Source organism: Alexandromys fortis, unplaced genomic scaffold (genome assembly GCF_014885135.2).
Source record: "Alexandromys fortis isolate MF-2015 unplaced genomic scaffold, M_Fortis_MF-2015_v1.1 scaffold_67, whole genome shotgun sequence".
In the NCBI taxonomy this organism is placed as follows: Eukaryota; Metazoa; Chordata; class Mammalia; order Rodentia; family Cricetidae; genus Alexandromys; species Alexandromys fortis.
Genome location: NW_026067945.1, coordinates 1,516,673 through 1,527,242, shown reverse-complemented (window position 1 = coordinate 1,527,242; position 10,570 = coordinate 1,516,673). Strand labels below are relative to the sequence as shown.

Here is a 10,570-nt window from a genome sequence, read left to right as displayed (position 1 = left end):
TGACTACTATGTTAAAGACAGATTCCTTTCTGCATCTAATTTGAATTCTGCAGCACCTACTGAAATAAATCCTTAACTAAATTCCCTTTGGCATAAAGCTATTTTAATTAGGTTCCAAGACAGTAAAGTTTGGAACCTAATTAAAGTTAAAATCAGAAGTATGGAGGTGGAGCGATGATTCAGCAGTCAAGAGCACTGGCCACTCTTAAAGAAGACCTAGGTTCGATTCCCTGCATCCACACGTAGGCTCGCTACCACCCACAACTACAGTTCCAGGGACCTGGTACCCTCTTCTGGCCTCTGTAGTGCACAGACATACAGGCAGACAAAACAGTCATACAAGCAAAATACTAAAAATAATTTTAAAAGTATCAGAAATACAGTCCAGGGGCACAGACAGGCAAATCTCTGTGAGTTCCAGACCAGCCAGGACTACATAAAAAAATAAAAAAGTCAGCAATCCACTTGATTCAGCAAAGCAGTGAAACACCCCATGAAAGCAGTAATTAAGCCCTAGGAAAGCAATGTAACACGGCACATACACTGCAGAGGTTCTCAAAACACCATGTGATGCATTTTATTTGGGACTTTATTTTTTTCTAATGATAAGAAATTATGATTTAGAAGCATTAAAATTGCAGCTCTTAATCTACAATGCAAATAACAAATTCCACGAAATTTGAGGTCCATAGTCCTTTGCCACTAACACAATATTAGTGCTTCTCCTGTCATGGCTGGCTAAATGGTGTAGTGATTCCGACTTTGGACATGAAGTTTTAGTGTGAACTTTAGTAAAAGAGCCCTAAAAAATACCTGAGACATGTGTATTAGAAAATAAGACCCCCTCCCCATGGGCTTTTCTTTAAAGTCTATTTCTGTTGTTGGGTGAGAGGCGGTGGCTGCTGGGGACGGAGCCCAGGGCCTCATACATGCAAGGCAGATGCTCTAGTTAGAAACTACAGCCCCCAGCCTGGAAGCCTGTCTTTTGAGAAAAAAAAAAAAAAAAAAAAAAAAAAAAAAAAACAAAGAAAACTTTTGATAGTTCTCACTAGTGTTTCCCTCTTTGAATGAATACCATTTTACCAGTGAGGTCTCTGAAGTTTTGATCTCTTTGTGTTTCTCCAACTTCTCCTGTTTAGTCTCAGAACACAATGAATTAAAAATTTGTATATATCAAATAATCATTGTCCATTAGGTGAACTCATTAGTGGCCTACCAGTGACCCCAAGGTTCTGAGAAGTGCTAATATCTTAAGTGGTTAGGAAAGTGTAGAAGTACAAGGAACAGACTTCAAAAGTCTTCCTCAGCATTTAAAGTGCGTGAGTTTTTTAGGTTCTTCAATTTTTCAATGACAGAAGCTATTGAAATTTCTCCATGAATTTTGTTGTCTCTTGTTCGAACATTTACTGCGTTATTTATCTTTTCTTTCTCACCAACCACTGTAGAAAAGAAAGTGAAATAAACATTTTTAAAATTAATGATTCACCGACAGTTAACAGTCATTTGATACATGCCCGAGTTTCCCCTCAATGTTACTGACTACATTTCAGTCTAGTGAACATTAGGGCCTCCCTCAATAGTTAAGTGTCTTGAGAGGAGGGATGGTGTCTAAGCCCTTCTCCTGTCTACCTGAGAACACAAATGGGAAAGGAGCTTTTACCAACATCTGATTCTTCCTACCCTATTTGATGACGCCAAGGAACCATCAAGTGGTTGGATCCAGGCAAGCCAACCAGAATTTTCTAGAATGTGGGGGAAAGCCTGCTCTCTCTAGTAACCATACAGTGAGCAGATGCAGGAATATGCATTCAAGTTTCTTGCCACATAGAAAGAAGAAACTGTTAAATGGAATAAAGTATAAAGGATCAGAGCAAAACAGGAAACAGAAATGGAGAGACACGGTCCTAGTGAGGGCTGAGTTCCTGGTTACTCTTTCAATAGCATGGTTATTAATTCTACCTTTCTGGTCATTAGTCACTCTGGTGCCTTTCCAATCTGGTAATATGAGATTTATAATACAACAAAGATTCTTTCTACAAGGCAAACATTACCAGTGAACAACTGTTGGCAGAACAACTCTGGGCACTTTTTTTTTCTTTCTGTTACACAACCTTTTAGCTTTCAGGTCATATCCATACTATGCCTCCAGGCATAGCAATTTCAGTTTCTCTTGATATCATTGCTAATTTTCATTCATTTCTTTTTTAAAGCCGTATTTTGGATTATACCCAATTATATATCTCTTGGAATGCTATTTATTCATCTTTTCTTTTGATCATTTAAAATTTGGAGTCTTTTCTACACATAACTTAATTCAAGCTTTCTAATAAACCAGAAAACCAAGAGGAACATCTGAGCTTTGTGCTGGGGTCAGGTAGAAGCAGTGCAATTCCACTGAAAAAATAATCTGGGTGTCTACCTCCATTTGGGCTTAAACGTTAACTGTCACTAGCAACGCCACACCCGGGACCCCACGTGGAGCAAGTGACACCGCACCATGGGCTCGGTGTGGCGCTGCAGGACACTTCCATGTGCACTACCATCAACAGTCAACTTGTGATAAGTAGTTACACCATTTCCCTCCTTTTTACTTTCCTTAAGTAAAACCCCAAGCAGAGTATCTGAAAAAGTGGATGAGCTTAAATTACCCAAAATAAAATTATACTGAGCCAGCTGTGCATTCCGTATCTTCTTATTTAGTGTACAGCTCTCATCTAAGTCCACGTCGGCCATAAAGCCTTCTTCAAAACATTCCTTGGACACCTAGAAGAAAGAGGGATATTTCTGTCATTGCATCATAGCCAGACGCCACAGCAGCCCTGTTTCCCATCTCCTAATACCCTGCACAGTGACTGCCACTTTGTTCAGACTTCGTGACTCAGAAAGGCTTGGAAGGGAGGGCGTGTGACTACTGAATCTAGGCTGTCAAAGCCCGCCGCTCCACTCAGACCCCTCGCTCTGGAGGGCATTCCAACAGCCTGAGATCACACAGGCTCATGGTGCCTGCGCCCTTAGCTGCAGCCTCACAAGAAGCCACGCTAGAAACAACCAGCTAGGGGCTCAGCGGTTAAAAGTAAGTATTGCTCTTGCAGAGGATGTGGGCTTGGTTCCCAGCACATACATCATGGCTCAGCCCCCACCCCCACTAGTTTCAGAGGCTCTGGGAGCCTCTGCTAAACTCTTCAGGCACCAGACACAAATATGGTGCACATACAGACAGGCAGGAAAACACTCATACATAGAAAATAAATGAGCTGGGTGTGATGGTGTATGACTTTAATTCCAGCACTCAGGAGGCAGAGGCAAGAGGATCTCTGTGAGCTTGAGGCCAGCCTTGTCTATGTTTCAGGACAGAATGGCTACATAGAGAGATCCTTTCTTTAAAAAAAAAAAAAAGTCCAAATAACCATTTTTTTAAAATTTAAAAAATAGAACCAACAAGCTAAGCTGCTCCCAGACCTCTACCCAAAAGTAAGAGGATAAATATCCGTTGTTATGAGCTGTAGATAATTCGCTTTCTTTCCCCAACACAGACATGTAGGAAAGAGTAAGTGTGAGGGCTCAAAAACATAAGCACCAGATCTGATGCAGCTCCACAGACATAATCCACACATTGCCCCCAACAACAGAAAGCTCAGGCTGTTAGAAACGTGTTGGGTAGGCGTTATCTTCAATCACCTACCTACACAAAGTGCATGGCAGGTTATTATATACTTTAAAGGTCCGTCATCCTACCTGAAGTGCGTAATCTTCACAAGTTGGACCTACAGGGATGACCATTACCTGGCGAGGAGACAACCAGAGAGGCCTGAAAAATACGTAAAATATGTATGTTTAAAGGTATTTAAAAGTGACCACTTATGTGGTTAAAAGTAATCAATACTTTCTCAAGGTGAGCTTCATAAGACAGTGGTATTGGTAAAATGGCAAAGAAGCAAACGAAACTTTAAGGTGGGAGACATCAGAGTAGACAGAAAAGGAATTTTGAGAGGAAAAGAAGGAGGACACATTCTTGCACTCCCGGGCCTTTATCCTAGGAGCCTTGCGCCTACATAACACTTCCACACTGACAGCCTTGTGACTACACAGCTCCTCACACTGTAGCCTTGTGACTACACAGCTCCTCACACTGACAGCCTGTGGCTACACAGCACCTCACACTGACATCCACAGCAGCTTTACTTAGTGCAGCTCTGACTGAAAATCCCAATTGTTCTTCAGTGGGTGAACCGTCTAACATGGTCAACCACACTTTGGAACACCAAGAACAATCCCAGTGAACCGACAGAATAAAGATGGCTCTCACTTGTAGCAAATGAAAAATAACCAGTCATAAAATGACATATTGCATAACCCCATTTTGTGACATCCTTGAACTGACAGAATTGTGGAGAAAAAAAATTGGTGTACGGTTGCTGGATTAGTAGACTGCCGTAGGATAGAGCATGTGTATCCATAAAAGGTCAGCATGAGTGGTTGTTACAAACGGTGGCATCTTCAGTACCATGACTGGTGGTGACGACTTCATGTTTACACGTGATACAATCTTATGGAACAAAACACACCCATGCATAGAACTGACCACACAAGAAATGGTAATATCCGGACAGGGCTGGCAGCATTGACGCATGGTTGTGATGTACTGTATAATTCTGCAACATGAAACCACCGGGGAAAGTGGGTAAATTATACATCTCTCTGCATTACCTCTTACAACTACATGTGAACCTATGAGTGTGTCCAAATACAACGCTGTTTTAAAAAATACAGAGGGCCATGTTTGCTGTGAGATACATTTACCTTTTTCTTCATCGTGGTGTGGTGGGGACCCTTCCCAGCCACTACTTTTTGAATATGCACAGTCACATACTTCTATGCTCTGGTCTCACCCTACCCCATCCTACTGCTCCCAGGGAATCTCATTTTCTAAGACATTTTCATCAAAATCTGGCAGGTATTTGAAGTTGATACACAAAGTGTGGGGAGAATGGCTGTCCCTGAGGAGAGACTAGTCACTCCACAGAATCACCTCTGTCCCCTTCTGCACGTCCTCATCCCACCAGCTTCCCTTAGGTTTGACCCACTTCACTATTCCACTCTAATGAAGACACATCACCTTACCTATTTCTACCTGTTTAAAGCAGAGCCAACCATTTAGAAATACAAACATGCTAATTCGTGTGTATTCATCCCTGCGCTTTGGCTTCTGTAGAACTGTAATAATAGTTTATAAGCTCTGTGAGACCACAGTACATTGCTCTGGATGAGTTACTGGGGACACATAGACTTTCTAAATATGCAGGACCTTTTTAAGATCAGTTCAGGAATGTCCCACTTACTTATACTGCTCAGACAGATGAGCACAGCATACTGCCTTGCGGGAGGTCCTTCCGCTCCTCCAACCAATAGCTGCTGAGATACCAGCCCATTGGGGGCGTGGTCTCTCTCCCTTTAAAACTACTTCCCTCGGCTTGCTCTCTCTTCACTTCCTGCTCCGCCGGTGACTAGACTCCCTTCCTGGTTGCGCAGAGGGCTGTTGTCTGGGACGGTGATCTGTAAGTTTTTTCCTCTTTAAATAAATACCACCCTATTAATCATAATTCCAAACTGGCGTGGCATTGTTTGTGACTTACGCCTTCACTGCCTGGGGACCCTGTCACCAAGAAGGCAGCATCGCCTGGCAAGGCTGATGCAATGACACAGAACTTTTGGAGGAAACTGAGGCAGGGGCCCTGGCAATGGCACCCAACATCTACTGCGTGGCTGCAAGGGACAAGAGCTCTGGAGACAGCAGGTTCTGAAGGCAGAACTAAGCTATTAGTGACAGGAGCTATCGTTCTGCTGATGGCTTCTGGAGTGCAGCATCCCAGGGTGCATTACATTGGTACCAGTTCTTGCTGTGGCTGTTGGCGAGGCAGTTGCCTCTAAGCATGGGGTTTAGTGAGTCCCGTGATGCTGGCTCACTCCCTCACTTCTCTAAGAAGTTGCTCCATGGCTCTGCTGGCAGGACAGAACAAAGCAACACCCAGAGCTGCCATCTTTTCTAAGGAAATCGCTATCCTCTGTCATTGGCCTTGCATAAAGAAAGGGACACAAAACAATCACCTGCCCCAAAGTAGCTCGTTGCTCCCCTGGATTAGGACTGGTGAGAATCGATTCCTCAGAAGAGCTTAGCAATGTGGAACCTAGTGAGGTCACACTCATGTGGTAGAGTCCATGACTATCCTGTTGGCCACAGTTCATGAACCAATGATTGGGTCCTCTTGAATATTCAAAAACTCAACAGTGAAGGCCTTTTGCTGGGCAATACCACCATCAGAGCTGTCTTAGCTTCTATTGCTGTGATGAAAAACCATGACAAAAGCAGCTTGAGGAGGAAAAGGTTTATGTGGCTTACACACCCACATTGCTGTTCATCACTGAAGGACAGGAACTCAGACAGGGCGGGAACCTAGAGGCAGGAGCTGATGCAGAGGCCATGAAGGGGTGTTGAAATAGGTGCTGCGGGGCTGCGTCCCCGGCACCCGGCCGCCTGCATGGCTAGCTTATGCCCCGAAATAATTACACGGAAACTGTATTCTTTCAAACACTGCCTGGCCCGGCTAGGTCCAGTTTCTTATTGGCTAGCTCTTACATATTGTTCTAACCCATTTCTAATATTCTGTGTAGCCCATGAGCTGGCTTACCAGTGAGGATCTTAACCTGCGTCTGTCTGGAGTGGGAGCATCATGGCAACTCCTCCCACTAAGCTTCTTTTTCCCAGCATTCTCCTCTGTCTACTCCGCCTACCTAATTTTCTGTCCTATGAGGGCCGAGGCAGTTTCTTTATTAGTAAGAAATCACTCCCACATCAAAGGGGAGCTGCTTACTGGCTTGCTCCACTCAGTCTGCTTTATTATAGAACCCAGGACCACCAGACCAGGGATGGCACCACCCACAATGAATGGGCTGGGTCCTTCCCCACCAATCACTAGTTAAGAAAATGCCCTACAAGCAGATCTTACAGAGGCCTTTCTCCTCTCAGATGACTCTAGCTTGTGTCTAGCTGGCATGAGGCCATCCAGCACAGTGTCCCATGGTGACATAACATCCCTTTCTGCAAACCTGTCGCCTATTTTCAATCTGATTACTTCTCCAGATTTGGCCTTGCGGTCAGAATGGCACCCGCTCACCACACCTGTGGCCACCTTGCCTTCCAGGAGACCCCAAGCTGGAACACGTGAGGACATTTCCTTTCCTTACTAGGCCTGTACCGCTGGGGCGGCTTCTCTACCCCGGTGCTGGTGTACTGTGTGTGTCATATGCCCCAGATGTGCGTGCTGTCCTCTGTGGTCACTGGGCACAGGGATCCCCCAGGGGAACAGTCGGGTGAATGGGAATGCAGCTGGGTAAGACACAGGACAGTGGGAGACTGGACATGTTTCCCAGACCGAACTGAAGCTCTGGTGGGCTTGGGAAAGGTGAAAGGACGGCTCTTTGACACCCAAGTTCACGGGCCTTAAAGGGCAATGGTGCAGTTTTATGTCAGTCTGCCTGTGCTCTTCTGTTTCCCGTATGGAAAATGGAACAAGAATTCTGCATTTGCTAATTATGAGGCAGAGACGTAATCCGCTCAGACCTGAGATGGAGGAGAGCCGCCCAGCTTTCCCTCCACGTCACCTACCATTTCCCGCCGTAGTTCTCCGAGAGAATGGCTATCATCCTTTCCACAGAGCCCAGGATGGCGCGGTGGATGATCACGGGCCTGTTCTTCTCATCCCCGTCCTTACTGAAGAAATGAAAAATGCACATTAGGTATTTCCTTAAAGCCAGCAATAAGTTTATATCTCCTAATCCTATAGTTAGTGTTGTCTGTTATTATTATTTTTTGGTATCTTTATTAGGAAATTGCTTTCCTCAAGACTTTACTTTATTTATTTATTTATTTATTTATTTATTTACTTATTTATTTATTTATTTATTTTTAAATCACTTTATCAGAGAACACCACAAATACACAAAGGCTGATCAGCACTGTGACCCCCACGTGCCCTTTCTGAGCTTCACAAATGCCCCTCACAGACAGTCTTATTTAACCCAGTTCTCCCTGCATCCACTCCTCCATTGTAAGCCTTATTTTTCCAATATACTTCTGATACTTTAAAAGTCTACCAGTCAAATTTACCTCACAGACCAACACACCATCATGACAGAGACATGTTCATCATTCCCCAATAGGAAAAAACTATGATGCCAACTGTGACTGCCAACTTCAATGAAGCGAGACTCACCAAGACCTGTGTGCACACCCTCAGAATGCAAAGCTTGGTTCATTTAGCACGCATAATTCATGGCACAGAAGAAGTTCTTTTGAAAAACTTTTTTCTCAAAATTATACCAGCTAGCTACTTTTAAACCACACTCAAGACAAACAAATCAGAGAGAGCCTCACTTAGCCCCAGTGCACATGTGTCAAAACTGGACATGGTCACTGCTGAACATTCCTGCTGATGGGCACTGCAGGCTCAGGCAGAAATCTGTGCAGATCCCAGAGAGCTTGGCAGTGTGGGGAGGGGACACTCAGAAGCAGCCTGAGCTCACTCCTGTGTGGACCTATGCAGATGTCACCTACTCCACACATGGAGCAGTATGGAATATTCCTAAATGTTCTTGGCTGTTCTGTGTGGGAAATGGAAGAGAAGTAGGCTAGCCTCTGTGCAGGCTTCTGTGTGTCCAACATTCTCTGTCTCATCATCTTCTTCAACTAGTGACAGAAAGTTATGCTCACACACTTACATTATCCAACAAACCTAGAATAAATGCTGAGTCCCTCCAAACAATCGCAGTGGATTAGACTTTGTATGTAAATTAGGAGAGAACCAGTAACTCTGCCATGTTGATTCTTCCCATTTCAAGAATGTGGTTCGAACCTTCTCATAAGTACCTGTCTTGCCTTTGATACAATCTCATGATGGAAGCACCATATAAATATCACACACTCTATCCTCCCTGACACTCTGTGCCACTGCTTCTGAAATGCTTGTCTTGTTTCTCCCAGCAGATGACGGCTGAAATGCCTGGAGGCGGACTGGACATCGCGCTCTAGAGTCACTGCTCTGAGGTCTCGCCATCTGAGTTGCAGGATTTTAGACATGAGAGCTTGTACAAAGCTTTACCTATCTGCACTCCTGGGATAATTCTGGGCAGCAATAAAACAGGCAATATATTCACTGCCTTCCTGGTTCTGGGGAGATGCTGTTGTTGGCTGATAAATGTTCCTTATCATAATGGGAGGTTTATTTGCATCATTTCATAGGATGGCTACTGTGTTTTACAGATGCCCTTCCTCCAGGCTGTGTGCAAGAGGTTAACACGTGTTTCCATAGTGAGCCCCCTTGAGATCTTAAGATAAGAAGTCATGGTGATGCTCTGCTCTCCTGCTCCCTACGCTTCAAAAATGACACCAGCCCCTTCTCCAAATTATACAAAACACCGCCATTGGGTTCACTTGCTTCTAACCATCACTACCCTGATCTGTCTACGGACCAATGCTCCCCTAGTTTCCACACTCCACACACTCCTAGGATGGCTTACCTGTATGATTGAATTCCCCTCCACCCCTCCCTCAAGTGAAAAGGGATTGTTTATTATAATAACCCTGATAGGACAATTATGGGATTTGAAATGTGACAATAGTTTTCCCCCTAAAGGGAAACATATAACTTGGGCAGTTTCAGTGGAAACTACCAATAATCTGTAAGAGAAATAACACCAAATTTACCTCATCTTTTCCAGAAAACAGAACAGAAGGGAATACTTCCCCAATTGTTTTAAAAGACCAGCATTCTCAGATACTGAGATCTAGCAAGGCTGTTACAAAAAAACAAAGTTACAGACCAATTTCCTGTAAGAACATGCATTCAAATAATCTCAACAAATTAATGACAGGCCAAGATCCAAGTAGATCTTATCCTAGAAGTGGTTAGAGTTCTAAATAAACACGGTCCACCATAGAAATAAGCTAAAGAAAAAAAAAACAGAATTCTTGATTAAAACAACTCTTCAGCCATTAGAAATATTGGGAAACAATTGGGAGGTGAGTGTTGAATCCGAGGCCTGGCAAAGGCTGAGCAAACACTCTATCACTGAACTCCACCCTGAGCCGGGGAGAGGCAGATTGAAAAGGTCTGGCAAGTGGTTAGGTCAAGCAGGATACCCCAGGAAGGGACTACCGTAGGTCTCCTCGCACAGCTAGCTTAGCTCTCAAGAGATGTCGTCCACACAAAGCTACTTCCTTTCCCGTGTCTCTGCCACATTGAGAAGCAGTAGGAGACCTGTGCCGGAGACCTATGCCAGAAGCCTGTGCCAGGCTGTTTGCACTTTAGAACTGCCAGAACTTTAGCCAAATAAATCTCGTTCCTTTATAAAGTACCCAGGCTTAACTATTTTGACCTAGCACTATAAACAGATGAAGAAAACCCCAATATTACATAGAAGTCAACAAATGTATAGTGCATAGCACAGACCCTAGGAACTCAATAGTGCTTATTTGTGTATTGTCCATGATCTTACAAAAAATAGTGAAGATACT

At 44.0% G+C, this 10,570-nt stretch overlaps 1 protein-coding gene and 1 long non-coding RNA gene across 2 annotated transcripts in view; one reads left to right on the top strand and one right to left on the bottom strand.

Moving 5' to 3' along the window:
• Positions 1-548: 548 nt before the first annotated feature.
• Tars3 (threonyl-tRNA synthetase 3) overlaps positions 549-10,570 on the bottom strand; it is a 43,007-nt gene continuing 32,985 nt past the window's right edge. Inside the window, exons 16-19 of the mRNA XM_050149193.1 lie at positions 7,664-7,768; positions 3,736-3,808; positions 2,649-2,763; positions 549-1,439 (exon numbers count right to left, since the gene is read on the bottom strand). Of these exons, the coding sequence (XP_050005150.1) occupies positions 1,291-1,439; positions 2,649-2,763; positions 3,736-3,808; positions 7,664-7,768 (442 nt within the window). The 3' untranslated portion in view covers positions 549-1,290. The remainder of the gene's footprint in view (positions 1,440-2,648; positions 2,764-3,735; positions 3,809-7,663; positions 7,769-10,570) is intronic.
• LOC126505946 (uncharacterized) lies at positions 3,817-10,565 on the top strand. Its single transcript, XR_007593017.1, has 3 exons — positions 3,817-7,219; positions 7,679-7,794; positions 9,038-10,565. It is a non-coding gene; the product is annotated as an uncharacterized lncRNA (long non-coding RNA).